The 21,491-nt window shown below is 57.5% G+C and overlaps 1 protein-coding gene across 2 annotated transcripts; it reads left to right on the top strand.

Moving 5' to 3' along the window:
• Positions 1–5,046: 5,046 nt before the first annotated feature.
• Positions 5,047–20,204, top strand: NR4A1 (nuclear receptor subfamily 4 group A member 1). 2 transcript variants are annotated; one of them, XM_037883994.2, is made up of 7 exons: positions 5,047–5,340; positions 12,542–13,323; positions 14,635–14,764; positions 15,620–15,771; positions 17,193–17,395; positions 17,835–18,013; positions 18,952–20,204. In XM_037883994.2, exons 2-7 carry the CDS (start codon positions 12,544–12,546, stop codon positions 19,206–19,208), a joined length of 1,701 nt encoding a protein of 566 aa, XP_037739922.1. In that variant the 5' UTR covers positions 5,047–5,340; positions 12,542–12,543; the 3' UTR covers positions 19,209–20,204. The 2 variants fall into 2 exon arrangements, with proteins under 2 accessions (XP_037739922.1, XP_037739921.1); XM_037883993.2 differs by having other exon boundaries at positions 5,239–5,390.
• Positions 20,205–21,491: the final 1,287 nt, after the last annotated feature.

Genomic DNA, 21,491 nt, shown 5'->3' on the forward strand with positions numbered 1-21,491 from the left:
TTCTGTGGTGGATTTCTGTCCTCTGAGAATTGCAAAGCCTCTTATGATTAGCTAGTAAGTCTTCAAATCCCATCTCCTCCCCCGTGAAACGGATAAGTATTGACCCCATTTTAGGGACGGGAAAACTGAAGAATGGTGAGGCAAAGAGAGTTGCTCAGTTCAGTTATCCTGCGTCCTAGTTAGACAATCATTAGAGATTCTGGGCGCCCCATCTCAAAAAAGATAGAATTCGGAAAAGTGCAGAAGGGTCTGGAACAGCTTCCATAGGAGGCGAGGTTAAAAAGACGGGGGCAGGTCATCTTAGAAAAGAGACGACTGAGGCGGGATGTGATAAAGGTCGATAAAATCAAGCATGACATGGGGAAAGTGACTAGGGAATTGTTATTTACCCCTTCGCATGTCACAAGAACCAGGAGTCACCCATCGAAATGAATACTCCTCAGGTTTAAACGAACAGAAGGAAATATTTCTTCACATAAAGCACAGTGAACCTGTGGAACTCATCGCCAGGGGATGTTGTGAAGGTCAAAAGTATCACTGAGTTCAAAGAGGAAATTGAGTTCCTGGAGGATAGGTCCATTGACAGCTATTAGCTAAGGTGGTCAGGGACACAGCCCCCTTCTTTGAGCATCCCTAACCCTCTGACTGCCAGAATCTGCAACTGGATGACAGGGGGGTGGATCACTTGCTGATTGCCCTGTTAATTCCCTCTGACACAGGATAGTGGCCTAGTTCAACCATTGGTCTGACCCAGTCTGGCTGTTCTTATGTATTCCTGGGAATGAACCCTGCTGCTGTCCTGGCCAAATTCCAACTGTTCTAATTAAATTCTGCCTCTTTAAATCCCTCCCTGCATGTTGCATTTTTCCTGTATTAAATTGTTGCCCTCAATCCACCCCAGCGGTGGCTGCATTCTGTTACGCTCCCATTCTCCAGGAGGGGACCTGCGTCATAGCGACTCAGTGATTTGCCGAAGAGTCTATGGCAGAGGTGGGAACCGAACGGCAGTCTCCTGAGTCCTAGGTTAATGCCTTAACCATTGCTCCACCCTTCCTCTCCTCCGTAGCTAGTGCTCAGAGTGGTATCTCTATCGGAAGCCCCACAGCACAGTGGAAACATCTGGCTTGGACACACACGGTTCCTCGGCAGACAGAATAAACGCCGTGACCTATTTACTTGCTAAGGGTTAAATTCCACCCTCAGTTAAAGCCATGTAACCTCTAACCCTGGATGTATATTTAGCAGCTTGTATATTAGAGGCTTCTCCATTTCCCTCCACCCTGCGCTCTGTTCCTCATTTTGCCTTTTCCTTATTTACCGAGAATATGATTTATTTATCCAGCGTAGGGCCCTCCTGAGCCAGTGGATTGGAACCGCTGGAAGGATCACCCAGCGATCCAGCCCACAGACACATTCCCCAGCCCAGCCGCCCTGGGAGGCCAGCCAGGAACTTAGCACAAACATGTAATAAAAACGCATCTCCTTACGCAGTTGCTTTTATAAACGTGAGCATTTAAACAAATCCAGAGCTTAGGCTAAAAATATTTTAACAATAGGAAAATGCATAAATCTTTCCAGCAGCTAACTTACCAATCTGTGAAATTCTCCTTTCTGTCTGCTGGACTGGTGCTGCCTTAGCAAACCAGGGATGGGCCGCACCGTGAGAGGTGGTCGGGCAGAGAAGAGGGACCCCAAGGGAGTAGATTTTAGAGGGATTGATCCTGCAAGGTGCTGTGTGATTTCTGCAAGGCCAGTGAGATCTGAGGGCATTTGGTAACTCAAAGCATGCCTGGAAAAACCTCCTCCTAGAAGTGATTCTGCATCCTGGCCTTGTCTACACACTGAAGCTGCAGACCAGTGTAGCTAAACTGGTGCAAACCACTGTGTGGACGGTCTTATGTTGCTTTAAAACTGGCCTGTGTCGGTTTAACTTACGTTGACGTTTACCAGTATGAAATGGGTTTAAATCGAATTAAGAGCATCCACACTGGGGTTTGCACCAGTTTAACTAAACTAAACTGACTTTTAAATGCAGCTCTAATAAATGGAGACAGGTTTGTGTGTGGAGCTGACTGAGGGCTGGGATTCTCTAAAGGAGCAGATGGTTTTGGACCCCTGAAATTTCTTGGCTTGTGGGCCCCCAGCACTCCTGTGAAAATGAAGCAAGGCCTGTCCCTGAGGGGAGGGTGTATCACAGGTTCACCCATCGGGACCAGGCCGGTTAGTGGCTGAGTATGCAGACCTCTGTGACCTAGGGGTCTCTGGGAATGTAGCTGCTGTGGTTAAAGTGAATAATGGCACCTTTTGACTGGGCTGTAGAGACTGACCTCCGCATGCAAAGCTGGTTTGGATCTGGAGCTAAATTTAAAGGGGGTGTCAATGTTTGCACAATAGAGGCCTCACTGCTAACTGCAGCCATTGGGCGCTCTTCGAACACAAGACTGTAACAGTAAGAACTGGTTCTGCGCCAGCGGGGCTGTCTGAACCCAGATCCAGACTCCCCAAAGCAGGCCAGGAGCTAGGGTTCTGGTTCTCCCAACAATTCCCCCGCGGTGGCTGAAACAGTGACTTGGGCCAGGGCCACGCGTGCGAGGGTGACTGCTCTGGCTCATCTGTCCCCAGAGCCAGGCTGTGTTGTCTTTCTGTTGAATGTTGTGATTGCTTTCTGCTCTCAATGGCACGTCACTGGATTTAACTGGGGCCGAGGAAACCAAACCCTGCTCTCGGTTTTGTTCTCAGGGGCTTAGCTGTTTTTATGTCCAGGCTTCCAGAGCCCTGTGGTATTGGATTAATATTTTCTCCTCTTTGTGCGTCTCAAGTTACAGGAAAGGGAGCTGGGGTCTGTTCCCCTTTCACCAAGGCCTTCGCTTTGCTGTACACCCCAGCCTCTTGACATTTCAGGGTGGCAGCCTGCAAAGAACTTGGCTCCTCCTTTTCAAGAAAGCCCAGCTCCGTCGCATGCAGCATGAGGGAGAATCCCCCTTAGCCCTTTGCAGTGTGGGGTGAATGATAACCTGGAAGCAGTTCTGATTCTATCCAGCAGAAGGCCATGGCCAGTAATCATTTGTCACCAGTAGCAACATAGGAGCCTAGTCTGCCTAGTGTGGGAAGGGAGCACCCAAGCAAGCTCGAGGCAAGGCTAGGGAACAGCCCACAGGAGGGGTGGACTCTGGTGCCCTCCCTTCCCATAAAGCAGGGGCTGGGGGTAGAGGAAAGGGCATGGGGACAGCCCGAGGAGGGTGGAGACACCAGGGCTGGGGACAGCCCAGAAGGGAGTGTGCAGCCTGTGGAAGACAGCTGCACGGGATCCTGGCATGGTGGGAGTCTCCTCCCCGCGATGGCAGAGGAGGGGCTCTGGGGTGTCTCGGGGGCTGGGCTCTCAGAGGAGCCAGGGCCATGTTCCCTGTGTGACTTCAAAGGGGAGAGAAGGACTCGCCCATTCACCCTGGGAAGTGAGAGGTGTGGGAGGCCACGTGCTCCAAGCTGACCTAGTTTTTCAGAATCCTCCATAACCCACAGCCCTAGTTCCCCTCCCACCTTTGCGTGAACTCGCAGGGTTTCCACAGGGCTTTCTGACACCAGGCGATGAGCCCGGTGCTGCAGAATCCTCTCCCGGAGAGAAAGAACAGGGAATTCTGCGCAGCCGGAGTTGCCCTCTGCGCGGCGGGTACTGAAAACACCGCTTCAGTGCTGCCGGGCTAAAGCGAGTGCCAATGTTGATGACGGACTCTGTATGGGGGTAGCACCTGTGGATCCCAGACTGGGCCGCTCTCCAGCTAGGCAGCGTACGCACATTTAACAGAAAAGATGGGCCCTGCTTCAGAGAGCTTCTCCAATGTGCTCTGTACCATGACGGGCAGCATTAGCAAACCAAAAGCAACTAGAAGTGAGCCCAGGTTGGCAGAATATCCCAGTTGCATTTCAGAGGGGCGGGAAACTGGAAATTACCCCAGTTTTGCAAAATGTTCTAGGTGACTTTTTTTTAAGTTGGAGGGCAGTAAGTGTAAAGAGATCCCAGTTTTGCAAAATATTCTGGGTGTGTTTTATGGAATGGGGGCAGTAAAACTGTGTGTGTGTGAGAGAGAGAGAGAGAGAGACAGTGAGTGCGCGCAACCCTGCGGGAGCTTAAAAACTTGCTATGTGAAGATCAACCCGTTCAGGCCCCAATCCTGCACTAATGCACAGGCTTAAATTTAAGAAAGAGTAAATCCCTTTGAAGTTAATGGTCACATGCTTACTTTCAGCCTCTGCAGAAATGTTTGCAGGACCATAAACTTTGAGTGAGATTTGCAATAAACGTTCATTCAAGGTATAGGAAGCACCCCACATAAGAGTTAAAAAAAATGAAGGCAGGTCTTAAAGAGTGCTGGTTTTGTATACCTGGAGGCAGCCCTAGAACTGTGTGTGTAAGTAATTTTGCAATCAAACAAGGCAATTCTCGAATCCTCTTGCTTCCCTGCCTTTCTGTAGGGCACTCAGCGAGCAGGGACCCCCGGCACTGAACGTAAAGCAGGGCTTAATTTGTGCCAGGGCTGAGCCCCGCACCTCTGGCCCGGCTGCATCAGTTATGAATGTAAAACGCTTGCTTGGGCCCGGCCCCTCTTTCCTTACACATTAAGCCCTGACCCAAAGTAGGGTGACCGGACGTCCCGATTTTATAGGGGCAGCCCTGATTTTGGGGTCTTTTTCTTATAGAGGCTCCTATTACCCCCCCACCCCGTCCCGATTTTTTACACTTGCTGTCTGGTCACCGTAACCCAAAGTAGCTTTTAAAAATACAGCCCTGGTGACAGTTGGCCCCCGGGCTGCCTTTGTTTTGACAATACCCCCCCCCCCCACAACTGTCCACTTAAATCTTTCCACCTGTGAGTCCCTGCCCCCTCCACCCCCCCCCCCTTCTGTTTTTATTCCTCCTGGCTGCCCCCACTTTGGCTCTTTCTATTCCTGGCCCCGCGCCCCTCCCCCTCCCTGCCCAGGGGGTCTATTTTTAGCAAGGGGCAGCGCCGGGCTATTTATAGATCAAACAATTCTAAGGCCTGCGTCAATGGAACCCCGTGTGCGTCACCCGCCCAGACATTCCAGCCCGCCCCTCCTCCCCGCCCCGCGGGGACCGGAAAATTCCGCCCCTTCGCGCCTTGTATGGCCACGGCTGCAGCCGGCCTTGCGTCAAAGGGTCCCCCCTCCTCTGGCCCCGCCCCCGGGCCGTGCGTCACAGAGGGCTTAAGAGGATCTCCCTGCGCAGGGCTGGGAGCCCCAGTGCCGCTCCGAGCCCGTCCCGCCGCCGGCGCCTCCGGTGCAGCTCGCCGCCCGGGACCTGGGCAGAGGTCCCCTTGCACCCGGGTAGGTGGATTACGCGGCCCCCGGAGCGCTCCGGAGAGTGGCTCCACCAGGTGGGAGTGCGGGCTGGGCTGGGCTGGGCTGGGGGTCACCTGGCAGGTGGGGAGCCGCGGGGCGGGCTGGGCTGGGGGTCACCTGGCAGGTGGGGAGCCGCTGGGCTGGGAGGGGGGGGGTCACCTGGCCGGTGGGGCGGGCTGGGCTGGGCTGGGCTGGGCTGGGAGGGGGGGGGTCACCTGGCAGGTGGGGAGCCGCTGGGCTGGGAGGGGGGGGTCACCTGGCCGGTGGGGCGGGGCGGGCTGGGCTGGGAGGGGGGGTCACCTGGCAGGTGGGGAGCCGTGGGGTGGGTGTTCCTGGATAGGCGGTGGAAAGGGGGAGGGAGGGATGTTGCTCTCTTCTGTGCAAGGTGGGATGGAGGCCAGAGGCGCTGGGGGGGCAGGGGGCGTTCCTTTCCATCGACCTGGGCGCCTTTAAAGGCTGCATTGGCATTGTTGGTTTTTTGGAGTGTAAAGTTGCAGGAACCCGACCTGGGAGTTGGGGCGGCGCTCGCAGGTGAGCGGGGTGTGTTTCCAGTGGTTTTCTGTTTCTAGTCTTGACTGACATTGTGCTGGGGGGATGGCGGCTGCAGGGACAGCGTCTGTGCTGCGGCTCTTTGCTATTTGAAAGCAGCTGTGTCCCTTTTATTTGGAGGGAGGTGGGGGGGGCCCTTGAGTTGGCAGATCAGGTTTGATACTGTGTGTCACACTGAGGGACGGCTGTGTGCCAGGGCTGTGCGAGAAGTGACAGTGGGGCAGGATTGCTGTGGGCATATGGCAAAGTAACAGGAGCTTTCCACCGGCTCTTTAAAGCCCCTCTGCAAATTACCACCTTGCCTGTGTCCAGAGCTCTGTCCTCCTTCCCCTAGTCACCTTGGCAGGCTGGCGCTTGCGTTCCTTGTTTTGCTGTTTTAAATGCAGTGCTTAAAGTGTAAAGGGGGGTGCTGCAAGGGATTGCAGACCTGGCCCAATCAAGAAGGTTTTAAATGGAGTTGAGTCTCTGAGGGGCTCACTGTTAGCATTGGGTTAGCAAAGCTGCTGCTCCCAGCTTAAGATAAACCCCCACTTTTTTCAGGCTGTTTTAAATGTAATAAGTTGCAACTAATCCTTCTACTGTCATTTGACACTGCAACATAAACACACACCTCTGAAATCCCCTGCCTTTAGCAAGGCACCCAGGAGGGTACTTTAATTCAGTGGTTCTCAGAACTGTAGGTCGGGACCCCATTTTAATGGGGTCGCCAAGGGCTGGCAGCCTTGCTGGGGCCAAGGGCTGACGGTCTGAGCCCCGCTGCCTGGGGCCAAAGCCCAAGGGCTTCAGCCCCTGGGGGGGGGGCGCTCAGGTTACAGGCTTTGGCTTTGCCCCCTCCCCCCGCCAAGAAAGGTGGGACTCCGGCTTTATCCCTGGCCCCCCTGCAGGGGCGGCAGAGCTCAGGCGGGCTCAGGCTTCCGTCTCTTCTCCTGCCCGAATAAATCTGTTCATCATTAAGGTGCCACCATACGCCTCGTTGTTTTTGTGGATACAGACTAACACGGCTGCCCCGTGATACTTGGTCTCCTGGGGTTGTGTAGCAATTTTTGCTGTCAGAAGGGGGTCATGGTGCAATGAAGTTCGAGAACACCTGCTTTAATCAAACGATCAGTTAATTGGTTTTGCACATATTATTTTGTGTTGATGATTCTGGATGCAAATGGGGACCCTCCTTTGACCTGTGAGCAGAGCTGCTATAGAACGGCAAACTTTGAGTGGACTTTCTGCTGCGTGGCTGGCCTAGCCTCTGAACAGAGCAGCTGTTTGGGGTTTTTTTTTTTTTTCTTTCTTAAATAAAAATAAAATCCCTCTGAATTTTGACATGCAAAACAACTTGGCACCAGCACGGTGCAGGGGAGTGAATCAGGAAAGGCCCCACCTTGCTCCCTTCTATATGGTTGCTGAGCCTGGATCCTGCTGCTGCGGGGGAATGCCGTTTCTGGACCCAAGCAACAGACGCAGCTTTGCCTTCAGAGACCTGGCAACCAGATTCACCAGCCAGGCTCCGTTCGTTTCTAACTCGCTGAAAGGCTGGCAAACCCAATTTATTGCCACCTGGCGGGAGGGGAGGCGCTCTTGTGCTTTGGCTAAAGACCTGTGAACATGGTGCTGTCACGCCCGTGCAACAGTATCCGATCGCAGGGGGTAATGCATGTTTCTGGATACCACAGGGAGGAGCACCTTATAGATACTCGTATCAAAAATTAACAGGAGCCATTATCTGCAGCACCTCCCTGGATCAGGCTCCAGGTTAGAATCCTAGTAGAGTAGTTTGAGAGAGGGGAACCGATTCCGCTCTCATTTACACTGCTGGAAATCCAGAGCGACTTCAGTCGTGTTGCTTCACATGTACGTCGGTGCGACCAAGTGCCCAAGTCCACAGTGGATGGTCATTTTTGAAGTATGATCTGGCAGACTGCAGGCGGCTCATCTGAGGGATTTTTATATTGCTTTAAAACATCATAATCTATGTATCCGTCTCTCTAAGGAGAATTTTAAAATGCGGGAGGAAAAATAAATTTGAATAACCAAGCAGCGCCTGCGAAATCCTGAGTAAGCTTTAATCGTCCCGAAAATCAACTGTTCCTGTTGACCATTCCCTTGCAAATTTTTAAAACACAAGCTGTGAAGGGGTAGGGTGACCAGATGTCCTGATTATATAGGAACAGTCCCAATATTTGGGGCTTTGTCTTACATAGGCACCTATTGCCCCCCACTCCCTGTCCCAATTTTTCACGCTTGCTGCCTGGTCACCCTATGAAGGGGGGAGAGAATATTGACAAATCTTGTGAGGAGGCTCGGCCAGGGCAGGCTGAGGTTATTTTGTCCTTGGTGGTGGTGATTTAAACTCAGAGCAATTTGCATTTAAAAAAAACCCAACATCATAAAGGCTCAGTGGTGTATAGCGTTGTTGGGTTGCTATAGCAACAATAAGCTAATGCAATTCTTTCTGTTGATGTGACTACTGCGATGGCAGAGCGGAGGTGAGGAACGGGTGTAGACGGTAGTAAATAGTGTGTGAGTGGGGGGGGTGTCCCTCTGCTGGTTAGAATTAGAATGACCCAACTGTGTGTCATAAGCCCTATACTGACAACAGCTGATGTCTCAGGCAGCTGGAGCTTGGCTGTATGGAGCACAGGTGCCCTGAGTTTTCACTCTGTTGCCGCTCATGAGTTCTGAATGGGTCTGTTACACAGCATAGTGACCGCTCTGGCCGGGTGCATAGCGTGTCTATATAATGTCTGTCATCCATAATGGTGGAAAATACTGGTCAGAATCCTAGGACTAGAGGAAAGCCGTCTGTGTCCATTGTTACTGATTTGAGCACCCTGCGCGCATGCACGCCCTGTGCTTTTAGCTGGCACAGCTCTTCTACCAAAGAGAGAGGGCAGCTGGGCTCTTTGCCCTCGGACACCAGGGCCAGATCCTGGTGCTGCTGTAAATCAACCTTGCAGAGACTTCTTCTTCTTCTTATTATTATCCCAGTTCTTCATCTGGGGAAACCAGGACCAGAGAGTCCCAAGGGAGATGTGGGAAATGAACCTGGATCTCCTGAGTGCTAGGTCGGAGCCTGACCTGCCAGGCCAACCCTTCCTTGCAGCTAAGGGGACGCCAGCCTGGGCCTCTGAGCAGAGAATGTCGTTAAACTGAAGCAAAGCCGTCTCTGTTGAGCTACGTGGGGCTTGAGTTTGTGACTTGTGGCTGAGGACAGTGGCCCGCTGATGCTGTTAGTTGTATGTGGATCGATCTTTTTAAATAACCGGGCTAGGTCCTGAAGTCTGTTCTCAAAGCCAATGGGAGTTTTGCCTGAATAAGGAGCAGCTGGCCCCAGAAGAACGTTGTAACCTTGTTCTGATGGTGCAGCCGTGTCAACGCTGCTGGGAATTCTTATGTCTCCACATTCCGCCGTCCTTTACAGGCCATTAAGGACTGCTTCTCGGCCAGTCAGAAGATGACCTTTAAAGGTCTGCGATATGAATTACATTATCATCTTGCTGCAAGGGTTACTTCTGTCTTGGCTTTCAGCTTGACCGGGGACTCTGGTTACGTCTCTCCTCTATATGGCCCTGTCTGCTGTTCCAGCCCTGCTACTCCCCAGGTTGAGAGAGGGAGGCCGGCATGTGTCGGAAAGGAAAGCGAACTGGCAAAGCGGCACGGGTCAGTTACTAGTTCTGCGCCACCAGTTCTCAAACACCTCCTCTCCCGCTGCAGACTCAGTGTGAGAACTAAGAGCAAGATGGCTCCTGGGGCGGTGGGGGTGGGGGGGCTGCATGGGTCCAGATGCAAAACGCTAAGGGCTCAGCAGCAATTTTCAGCCTTTCCTCCCGCCTGGGAAATGGCCGCTTGCTTGTGGGTGCGAAAGGGCCACGTGCAGAGTGCGAAGGGCAACCAAGCCTGTGGAGCAGGAGACCGGGGCAGGGGCTGCGGCTGGGGGCATGCCAAGCCAACAGAGGTGTCTTTTGGTCACCCTGGGAGGGAGAGGGTGGTAACATGGAACTGGCCTGATGGGGCACCGTGCCCTGAGCCCAGCATGCACTGAGCCAGCCTGCTGGTCCTTCTGCTGGCCAGCAGCTCCTTCAGGTGCCCGGAGACGGGCACAAAACTCTGCCCAGTGAGGGGAGCAGGTCAGTCGGCGGGCACTGGGACGGGCCTGGAAAATCGGGGGGATAGGTTTGCAGGGACTCTCCTGAGTGTGCCCTTGCCACGGTGTGGCAATGGGGCAGCTGTCAGGAAGGGCAGAATGGCCACACACCTACAGCCAGGCCCGCTGGGCTCTCGAACGAGTGCAGACACAGGACCTGCTGGGCTGGGGTGCCGGACGCCTGGGTATCCTACGGTGTGGCCCTGTGCAAATCCCTTCCCCTCTCTGTCTGTCTTGTCTGCCTTTGGGGCAGGGCCTGGCTCTTGCTCTGTCTGTGCTGTGCCAGGGCTGCCAGGACTCTGCTCATCTGCTGCGAGCTATGTGTCTGGGAGGCACCGCTCTGCGTCCTCGTCCGCCATCCGATCGCAGCCCTGACACTTTACAGAGCTGCCAGCTCAGCCCTGCTTGGCCTGTTCGAGTCAGAACGGCACAGAGAGGCATCCAAAGCGGCCTCGTTTGGTGCCGGTGGAAGTCGGTCGCTCCCTTAGCTGGCTGCCGGCGGGAGGGAATGCAGCAGAGATGCGCTCCGCTATGGAGTTTGGGAGGCAGGAGTGTCCGAAGAGCTCAGGCGAGCGGGTGCATAGGGCCTGGGGGGAACTTAGCTTCTTAATCGGGAGCCGGGTGATCCGGGAGTCTGGCCCGGGCTGTATGTTTGGCTCTTGAATTAGGATCAAAACTCTGCACCTGACACTCCCACCCAGGAGGTTTGGCGCCCAATATTTTGGCCCAGCAAACCTTCCTCACCAAGCCCCTGGGGTGGTGAGGCAGGGCCAGCCCAGGGCCCGTTGGCAGCTCTGCAATTCCCTCTGTTTGTGGGGACAGCATTTCAGGCGATGGCCTTTCTGCCCGATGAGGCCAGCTCAGAACGACCTTTCCTCGGACGATCACGAGGCCTCTGCTCCGCCATGTGACTTTGCCTTCAGACCCGTCTCCAACACTAGCCAGTTCTTTAGCTCGGCTCCAAACACCCTGAGTGCAGTGTTGACAGCCTCAATTTACGCTGCTCCATGGCTGCGAAGGAGCTGGCTGATGACAGGCCGGTGTGAGATACAAGCTTGTCAGAACAGCCTTGCCCTTGATTCCTTCTCACATACCAGGCTCACTGCTTCCTTTGGTGAATTCCTGTCCCCATTCACTTGTCGGGTCGCTGGGGCCAAGGTGGGGGTTGGCCTTACACCTCGGTTCCCGGAGCCCCCCAGGGGCTTGTGCAACGCCATTGACATGGGTGGAGTTAGTCCTGATTTACACCACTGAGACAGAGTCAAGCCCCCACCTTGGAGCTGATGCTTCTAGCAATGTAGACATCAGCAAGCGGGTGGATTTTGGTTGAGCTTGGTGAACTTTACCTCCATGGGCTTTCACCCCGAAGCGCCTGGTTTTAGTGCATATGGCTGTCCCCCGGGACCTGCAGGTCCCGAGTTCATGCAGCAGCAAGCCCCATGCCGTGCTCAGCCAAGGCACCAACTTCGGGGAGCAGAGGGGAGCTCAGCCTCCATGGTCCAGCCAGTCCTTGGCTTAGGGCCCCCCAGAGGGAAGGGCAGGGGGACCAGTTCATGCCAATCGAGGATAGAATTTTTCTCCCCGTTGTGATCTGGCCAGCCCGGAACTGCACTGAGACTCGGCCAGCTCCTCTTGAGATCAGGGCCGTTAGTTATGGTACAGCAAGTGTTGCTAACGTGCCACCCCTGTGGTTTTAGGCCTGTCGCTCTGTTATGCTGTAGATTACAGGAGGGACTGGGTAGGTGCTGGGGAGACAGGCCCTCCCCCAAAGACCTCACGGGGTAAACACAGGCGTGGGAGGGGAGATAACTTGCCCAAGGCAGTGGTTCTCAACCAGGGGTACGCATACCCTTGAGGGTATGCAGAGGTCTTCCGGGGGTACATCAACTCATCTAGGTATTTGCCTAGTTTTACAACAGGCTGCATAAAAAGCCCCAGCGAAGTTGGGGCAAACTACGGTTTCATATCGTGACTTGTTTGTACGGCTCTGTAGACCGTACACTGAAGTGGACGTACAGTGTTTATATTCCACTTGATTTATTTTATAATTCTATGGTAAAAATGAGTGTCAGCCATTGTTCCGTAACAGTGAGGCTGGGACACTTCTGTATTTTTATGTCTGATTTTGTAAGCAAGTCGTTTTTAAGTGAGGTGAAAATTGGGGTACGCAAGACAAATCAGACTCCTGAGAGGGGCACAGTAGTCTGGAAAGGTTGAGAGCCACTGGCCCAAGGCATCTGAGCTGGGACTAGAAGACAGCTCTCCTGGTTCCTAGTCTGGTGCCTTATCCATGGATTGCTCTACCCCCCGATCAAAGGCATTTCCCTGGAGCCCGTGGGAAAGGCTAGATCCCGTCACCCGCATGGCACATGCTGCTCACCTGAGCTGCTGCCCCACGCAAGTGCTCTGCCCGATGAATGGGGAGCCGTGGCCTGGTGAGGGGATTTGATTCCAGCCCATTGTTAAGTTCTCTGCCTTTTCCTTTGCTCCCTTGCTCAGAGATGCCCTGTATCCAAATGCAGCATGGGACCTTGCCTCAGAGCGGAGGGCCCTGTGAGCGCTACCCGGCAGACTTCCTGACTCCAGAGCTCAGCAAGTTCACGATGGACCTAGTCAACACCGAGATCGCAGCCACGACCTCCCTGCCCAGCTTCAACACCTTCATGGATAACTACAGTGGGGAGTTCGACACGTTCTTGTACCAGATCCCAGCCTCCAGCCAACCCGCCTCCTTCAAACTCGAGGACTTCCAGGTGTATGGCTGCTACCCCGGCTCCTTCAGCAGCCAGCTGGACGAGACCATGTCTTCCAGCGGCTCGGACTATTACGGCAGCCCCTGCTCCATCCCATCCCCGTCCACCCCAGGCTTCCAGACCCCACAGGTCCCAGCATGGGAGAGCTCCTTCGGGCCCTATTCGCCCACTCAGAACTTTGAGGGCATGAGGCCCTGGGCGGAGCAGCCAAAAAGCAGTTCTTCCCAGCCAGCCTTCTTCTTCGGCCCCTCAGCTCCCAGCCCTGGGGTCCCCCAGAGCCCCCTCAAGGTGCCGCCGGCCGCCGAGGTCTTCGCGCTCTCCCAGAGCTCCCCGGTGGGCTTCTCTGGCCTGTCCCTGGGCCAGACCTCCCCACACCTGGAGAGCCCCGGCTTGATGGACGGCTCCCTGTCGCCAGCCAAGACGCGCAGCCCCGGTGCCAACGAGGGGCGCTGTGCTGTGTGCGGAGACAACGCCTCCTGCCAACATTACGGTGTCCGCACCTGCGAGGGCTGCAAGGGCTTTTTCAAGGTATGGGGCTGGGGGTGGGGACATGGGGCTGGGGGAGACCCAGGGCAGTGCCTGGGAACCCACAGAGCCAACGGCCTCCCTCGCCAGCAGGCAGACCCAGAACCTCCCCACTTCGCCCGCAGCGTGTGGCCGATCTTGCTCCCAGATGGGCCCCAGAATCCTTGGCAGCCAACGCTGGGGATTCTGGGACGTGGGTAGGGTCCCTGCGGGAGCCCCGATGGATGTGCCGAGTGAAGGAGTCTGTGGGTCTCCCCTTGGCCACTCTGCATGGGGCAAGCCCCTGTGCGCCCCTGACCGGGCTTGGCGTGTGTGCAGCTGTGGGCAATGACCCACTCGCCGGTGAGCAAGGGCTGGGCAGAGCCTGTGGGCAGCCTGTCGCCCCAGGCCAGCAGTTCAGAGGGTCAGGAGGTGGCCGGGAGCTGGGGCTGACCTGGGTGCTGCAGGCAGGGTGCAAGAGCTAAACTCTGGCGCCTCTCCTCACCACGGCATCTGAGCCCTGGGGATGCGGGGGGGCGGCAGAGTCATGCAGAGAGCCATCGCCAAGGCCCCCGTTACGCAGAGCGCTGGCCTCTGTGCGCAGCCCCAGGGGCCGGGCCCAGAACCACCAGCCACGTGGGAAGATCTTGGTGGCTCTGGTGGTTTCCCTCCCTTTCCCCTCCCGCCCTTGGGCCCTGATCCGGCCTGTTAAGCACGTGCTGGCGGGGGTGGAGTGAAGCCTGGGTGTAGCTTGCTGAATCGGGACCCATGTGCGTAGGGAGCGGGGCCGGGGGATGAGCCCCGTGGCCCAGGGTCTCCAAAGCAGCTAGTGACCCTGGCCCAGAGCCAGGCACCTCAGGGAGGCCTTGGGTTGTGCTGAGACCCAGGCCCCTTCGGGGAGCAGCCACAGTGCCTGCATCGGGCAGCGCTGGCTCTGAGGGGGGAGAAGCCGTGTCTGGTGTGGGGAGGGTGGCGCCGAGCCCCGGGGTTGGGGGCGGGACAGGGGAATCGGGGCCCGGAGGGGGCGACTGCTCAGACCAAGAGCAGGCAGTTGAGTCTCCCCCGATCCCTGCCTGCAGATGGGAGCGTGCAGGTGCGCTGGCTGTCCGGGCACCCCGCCGGGAGAGCGACGTGTTCCCCTCCCCCTCGCGTGTCCTGGGAACACGGCCCCTCGGATGTGAAACTGGGCGCCGTGGGGCGGGGCCGCTGCTATAAAAATACCAGGAGGACAGAAGAGCTTTTGTTCCATCCGGGCCCGGCCCTGGGCACCCGGGATCTCGTGCTCCCTCTTTGCCGGAGGCTGATGCGCTCCCTTGTTTCTCCTGCTCCCTGCAGCGCACGGTGCAGAAGAACGCCAAGTACATCTGCCTGGCCAACAAAGACTGCCCTGTGGACAAGAGGCGGCGGAACCGGTGCCAGTTCTGTCGTTTCCAGAAGTGCCTCGCCGTGGGCATGGTCAAAGAAGGTACAGAGCTCGCCACGTGGTGTCCCCCTGCCAGGCTGGCTCTGGCTAGGCCAGGGCTTAGGGCAAATCCCGGGGCGGGGGCGCAGGCCGGAGAGCACCAGCCCAGCAGCCCCCATAACAAGTCCCGCGTGTTCCTGGCAGCTGAGCCCTGCTTTCGGCACCGCTCCCTGCTATCCCCGCGCCAGCTCTGCGGCGGCCCAGTTCCCGCTGCCAGTACACCTGGCTGCTCCCTTGTCCCCAGGTGTGTTGACTTGCCCTCCTCCAGGCCCAGTCTCGTGCTGCTGCTTTCTGGCAGCTCCCACCAGGTAGCATCCCTCACAAATGCTCGCTTGCCGTTCCGTGGCTGTGATTCCAGGCTGGATCCAGAACAGGGTGGGCTGGGGGGGGAGACGTGGCTGGAGTCTCGCAAGGAACACAGGCGCTGTTCTTGCCAGACTTGGACCCAAGCGGGTGCACCCATCCCCAGAACCATCCAATCTCCCCAGATTGCCCAACGTTCTGGGGCCAAAATGTTGTGATTTTCCCCAGCCCTGCCCCCAGCTCCTGTGTGCGCCTGCAGCCAGTCCCCAGCCGTGTGCCTGGATCTGTTTGTGCATGCCGTTCCCCTGGGGTGGGATGTGGAGCTGCCCCTATCCCACTGAGTCTCTTCCCCACCCCAGTGTCCCATTTGCTATGAAAGCTGCTTGCTCGGGTCCGGCGGCAGTTAGGTAGCATTGCTTTTCCAGTGCTTGATGTGCTGGGGCAACTTATCTGTGGGGCCAGGGGGCTGCTTAGAGCCATGACGGGCTGTCCATTGCAAAGGGCCAAGCCCCGCGCTCAGATGGTAACGTCCAGCCCCCTTTTCTCTCTCCCCAGTGGTCCGAACGGACAGCCTGAAGGGGCGCAGAGGTCGGCTCCCGTCCAAACCCAAGCAGGCCCAGGACACCTCCCCCGTCAGCCTCATCACGTCGCTCGTCAGGGCGCACATCGATTCCGTACCCAGCGCCACCAAGCTGGACTATTCCAAGGTACCTGCTGCTCACAGCCGGGGGTTCAGGGTCCTGGGGCTCCTGGAGCAAGGGCGCCCCCGAGGGCTGGCTCCCAGCCACCCCCCCAGCCCTGGCTGAGATGCTGGGCGCGGCAGCCGCTGCCTGGGAAGGGAACCATGTGCAGCCCACGTGCTCAGTGGCGTTTGGGGGGGCGTAGCCCTAGGGCCTGCAGGCAGTTAGAGAAGGGGTCCTGGAGCCCTCGCCATCTACAAAGGCTGCAAGCTCCGGTGCTGTACGACTGCGGCAGCATTGTCTGCTGGCTAGTGTGCGGGGCACACGAGGTTCTCTTCCCAGCTCTGGGAAGGCAGTGTTATCCAGTGGTTACAGAGCTAAGAGGCAGGACTCCTGGGTTCATTCCCCAGCCCTAGGAAGGGGGAGTGAGTTGGAGCAGAGAACCAAGAGGCAGGATTTGGAGGTTCTGTGCCAGGCTGTGCCATCTCCTCTCTGTGCCTGGCTTGTCCCAGGGGGCCAGCCGTGCCCTGCCTCATTACAGGGCTTCCTGTGGCTTGGGAGGCCTCTCCTGCTCTCAGAGGAAAGCAGGTGTCGAAGTGCACAGTGCTCACAGGGCAGTGTGTGCTGACCACACACTCAGGCTTACCTGACCCAGTCAGCTTCCCCCAGGCATGCACTGTATCTAGCGCCTAGTCCTGGCTGCAGGACTCCTGGGTTCTCTTTTCGGCGGTTGTGTTGTCCAGTGGCTAAAGGGGGCCGAGAGTCAGGACTCCCTTGGTTCTCTTTTGGGCAGTTGTGTTGTCTAGTAGCTAAAGGGGGCTGAGAGTCAGGACTCCTGGGTTCTCTGCCCCGCATTCTGCACCCAGGTGGATTTGTCTGCACAACCGAATCCCACCAACCTTGTTTCTGAGCCTGTCGTTGAATGTGTCCAGCAGCTGGAGCCTTGGGTTCCTACCTCGGCAGTGAAATGCCGGCTGGCCTGGAGGCTCAGGGACCAATCCAGCTCCTTTCATCCAGGGAGCTCTGACCTCCAGAAACAGGAAACAATTAACCCTCCCAATGCCCCAGCAAGTTAAGGGCTATCCCCATTTTACTTGGGGGAAACCGAGGCACAGCTGTGCAACCAATTGCCCAAAGTCACAGAGTAAGCCAGTAGCAGAGAACCCAGGAGTCCTGACTCCCAGCCCCCCTCCCTTTAACCACTAGGCACACTCCTTCCTGCAGCCCAAACGAGAACCCAGGAGTCCTGTTGCCAGTGCTAGGCAGCAGAAAACGCCCAGGCCCAGATGGGTGCGGGCTCCTGTCTCTCTGCTGCTCATTCGTTAACCTGGAGAGTGTACAATGGCTTTGAGAGACGCAGCCCCGGCCACTCTCATGGGACTTGTACTGCGTGGACCGAGGCCCGGCCTGTGGGACGCTAACCCTGCCCCTCCTCGTGTGCTCGGCAGTTCCAGGAGAGTCTCTCCTACCAGTTCGAGAAGGAGGACTGTGTGGATGTGCAGCAGTTCTACGACCTGCTCACCGGCTCCATGGACGTGATCCGCAAGTGGGCGGAGAAGATCCAAGGGTTCCAGGAGCTCCCCAAGGAGGATCAGGACCTGCTCCTGGAATCTGCGTTCCTGGAGCTCTTTATTCTCCGGCTGGCCTACAGGTAACTCCCGCTCTGCTTCGTAACCCACCCAGCCCCGTCCAGAGCCAGGCGGCCGCTGGACACCGAGATGAGACACGGGGTGGTGGTGTGGCAGCCTGGGTCAGTGGGCTAGGGCACGGAGATCAGGACCTTGGGCAAAACCATCTGCCATTAGCGTTTCAAAGGAAGCTGTGACTCGGGTCATCCCCTCCACTCAGACAGCCCAGCTCCATTGTCCTGTGGTGCCAGAGTGTAGGAACGTCAGACCTGCAGCGCAGGGCCCCGAGTGCCTGGCTAACCGGGCCGGGATCCTGGCTGTCGTCACCAGTGCTCCGTTCTGCTCATGCTCCCTCTGTTACAACTCTGGTTTCTGCTCTGACCCCACTCTGCTGCCAGCAGAGCCCCTGGCCTGCCCTCCGTTCTCTCCTGACCGCGTGTGGCTCTGCCCTGTCCCTTGCAGGTCGAAGCCAGAGGAAGGCAAGCTGATCTTTTGCAACGGGGTGGTGCTTCACCGCATGCAGTGTGTGCGGGGCTTCGGGGAGTGGATCGACTCCATCCTTGAGTTCTCCCAGAGCCTGCACCGCATGAGCATCGACGTCCCCTCCTTCTCCTGCCTCGCGGCTCTCGTCATCATCACAGGTGGGGCGGTTTGCACCTTCCTGCCGCGCGGCTGCTGGGGGAGGGATGGGCAGGTCTGGCCACTGGACTGGGAGCCAGAGGGTCTGATCCTGGCCCGGACACCGGCTCCCTCTGTGGCATTGGGCCGGGGGGTTATTGCACTGCACACGCAGGTGGGGGCGGTAACGTTCGGAGAGCCTTCTGCGAGCTGTGACCAGGGTCTCCGCGGAGCAGCGGGTTTGTGCTGTGGGAGAAGGCTCAGGAACCCTACGTGAGCGGGTTTCCTCCAGCCATTGGCTTCCTCCAGCTCTCCGCTCCCCAACTCTGCTCCTCCGGGGGCAGAAGTCGCTCTGACCATTATTAACTTTCAGGAGTGACTCCTGATTTCGGCACAGAATGAGATTCCTTAGAGGGGCCTGATTTCCAGAACGTGCTGAGCACCCCCCTCTGACAACCAGGCCCCAGGAAGATCTTGGGCGGGGGGGGGCACCCCAAATCTCTAGGCAGGCCTGGACAGTTAGGCCTGTTTGGATCCCAGCAGCCCCAGAGGCTGCAGGCGGGGGCTGAGGCTCTGTCAGGATCCCCTTGTCTCTTTACGCCAGGCGTCCAGCAGACCACAACCCGGCTCAATCAGCAAGGCATACTGGGGCCCTGGAGCCTGTATATACTCCTGCCCTTTTCCCAGCATGCCTTGCCATAGCCTCTAATTCCCAGGGACCGCTGAGAACGGCAGTTCCCAGAGTGCCGTGCTGCTGAAGGGGGGTTTTGCGTTAAAGGGTGCAGAGCGCAGAGATTGCCCGCTCTTCGGGGTGGGTGAGACAGACCAGGGACTGGGGGGCCGTTCAGGAGAAGGCAGCAGGAGCGCGAGCCTGCTTTGCCATGGCCCAGCCGTGCACACCGCACCCGGGCGCTGGGATCTAGCCCGGGCCGGGAGTGACCGCTCCTCCCCTCCTTTCCAGACCGCCACGGGCTGAAGGACCCCAAGAGAGTGGAGGATCTCCAGAACCAAATCGTCAGCTGCCTGAAGGACCACGTGACGTCCACCGCAAGCGAGCAGACCCGCCCCAACTGCCTGTCCAAGCTGCTGGGCAAGCTGCCGGAGCTGCGCACGCTCTGCACGCAAGGCCTGCAGCGCATCTTCTACCTGAAGCTGGAGGACCTGGTGCCGCCACCTCCCATCGTGGACAAAATCTTCATGGACACGTTGCCCTTCTGAGGGGGGTGCAGCCCCCCAGGACCCGGAGGCCCCCGCCGCGGGGAGCTCGCTCGCTTTGTAAAAGGGGAGTTTTGACGGACACGTCTCCCCCGTACGCAGAGGGGGCGGGGGGGGCGATCAACGGAGCATTTCCAGAGACCGGGTGGGGGGCGAGCCCCACTGCCATCTGGGATCGCGGGGACTCGTCGGAAGTGGGCAGAGCCCTTCACGCCTCCTGGTGGCTGACCCGCACTCGTCCTCCGCGTCCCGTGTTGTGTACCAAACCCATGGATCGCGACGTAGCTCTCTGTGGAGAACCCCAATGTGCCTTTGGTGATGCACTCAGACGCCCAATATCCCTGTGCCCACAGCCCCCCACCCAGCCCCGGCTCGCTACTCACCGCTTGCAACGGCTGGCGCTTCACCACGCTGGGTAGGAGGAGCTGGTCCTGAGACATGCGCAGGGGTGGGTTTGTTCTGAGTGCCCTGCCCTGCCCGCCTGCTGCATCCTGCAGCCAGGCAGGCATCATGCCAGGAGCGGGCTCCTCCGTCCCCAGCTGCCGGAACCAAGCCGTTTCCAGACCCTCCCAGCGGCTTCTTGCCTCACTTGTGCTTTTGCAGCGGTGCCCAGGGAGTGATGGACACATGCCGCGGGCGTGGCACACGGGATGCTTCACGCCGGTCCGCTGCAGATACGTCTCTTTGTAAAAAGACAAGCTGTAAATAGATGGGGTTTAAACCTTGTAAATACAGCTGAGAACTGCAGAGGCAGCGAGAGACGAGAAGGGGCGCTGGGAGGGAGACACCTATTTTGTTCTATCCGCTGACAACCATGTGGCTTTCTGTGCCTGGGAGGGCTTCCTCTCCCATTTTGGACTTTTCCTGTATATAAACTTGTACGTAAAACAAAAAATCAACATTTATATTTGTGTATTTTTTCGGGATTTACCATATGTGACTTTTTTCTGATTAATATATATTTAATATATTGAAATAAAAAACATCCAGGTAGCCGTACCTCTCTCCCACTTGTGCCGTACCGCTGCGGCTGGCAGTGGGGATCGCGCAGAGCCGCTGGCTGGTTTGGGGCTGCGGCCCCCTTGCACTGGGCCCTGTACGAACGGAATTCATGAGACCAAACGTTGGGATACAGAACCTCCTGCTTCAGGGTGGAAGCTGGTCTCTCTTCGGGAGCGGGATGAGGCCTTGCGGGGGGCAGATGGATCACATGTCTGCCAGCTGGGGGTGTCCCGCCCCTTTCCCTGCGGTTGCTGTCAGAGATGGGACACTGGCTGGACCTTGGGCGCTGACCCAGATAGTCTGACATGTCCCCAGATCCTGTTCTCGGGGACACAGCAGGACTGGTGGCATCTGGCCCGTGCTCTAAAACGACTTCTTATGGGCTGGAGGATGTCCCGGCTGCTCTGGCGGCTGACAAGCCGAGGTTTATGTCCAGCCCTGGCCCGAACGGTGTCCCCTGCTGGGTGTACCGGTGGCCCTGATGAGCTCTTGGCAGGAGCTGGGAGCCCCAGACCAGGGCTGAGCTCCTGGCTGCTGCTGGCGATTGGCGGGCAGCACCGTCTCCGGCTGGTGGGGTGGGGCTGACGAAGTGGCGACACATGCTGCCCTGGCTGGCAGCCTGGTGAAGTCGCAGTCGCTCCTTTCACATCCCCCTGGTGTGTAAATTCAGGGGGGGGGCCTGGGCTGCTCTCTAAGGGGATTGATCCCTGGAGACCGACTCCCCCTGCAAGGGCCTGTTCTGCCCCAGGAGAGCCCTGCCCATGTGCCTCAAACCTCCCCTGCTGAGGCCAGCTTGATGTTTAGTCCCCACAGCCCTTTGGGTCCAAGACCGGCCGGCAGTGGGGCTAGCTGGGCCGAGAACCCTCGTGACTCATTCCACCCACAGCAATGACGAGCGACCTGGCCTGGGTTTGAACTGGCTTCCTGGCCCATCAACTGAGCTGCCGAACCCAGGGCAAGCCCAGCCTGCAGATCAGCTGGCTCCTACGCTGTCCACCTGCCTGGGCTCGTGACGCACGAGTGAACGTGCGCCCGTAGCCTGCAGCCTCTGGTGAGCAGCACCAGCATTCGCAGCGCTGAATGGCGGTGGCCTGGCACCAGAGCAGGAGATGAATCATTGACACAAAAATAAAAGTAACACAGAGCCGCATGTACCCGCACTGGGAGCCGTGCAAGGCCTCTCGGCGGGGCCCCGGCTCAGCGCTGCTTTTGGGCAGAGGTTCCCATGCAATCCTGCACTGTCTGTAACAACCGCCTGCCCTGCCGAGGGGCTCCGATTTCAGC

Source organism: Chelonia mydas, chromosome 20 (genome assembly GCF_015237465.2).
Source record: "Chelonia mydas isolate rCheMyd1 chromosome 20, rCheMyd1.pri.v2, whole genome shotgun sequence".
In the NCBI taxonomy this organism is placed as follows: domain Eukaryota; kingdom Metazoa; phylum Chordata; order Testudines; family Cheloniidae; genus Chelonia; species Chelonia mydas.

Excerpts from the sequence above, each read along its gene's own strand:
- NR4A1 (XM_037883994.2), top strand. The coding sequence starts at position 12,544 with ATGCCCTGTATCCAAATGCAGCATGGGACCTTGCCTCAGAGCGGAGGG. Across the intron at positions 13,324-14,634 it reads GCTGCAAGGGCTTTTTCAAG|CGCACGGTGCAGAAGAACGC; the intron begins GTATGGGGCTGG and ends TGCTCCCTGCAG. Across the intron at positions 14,765-15,619 it reads CGTGGGCATGGTCAAAGAAG|TGGTCCGAACGGACAGCCTG; the intron begins GTACAGAGCTCG and ends CTCTCTCCCCAG.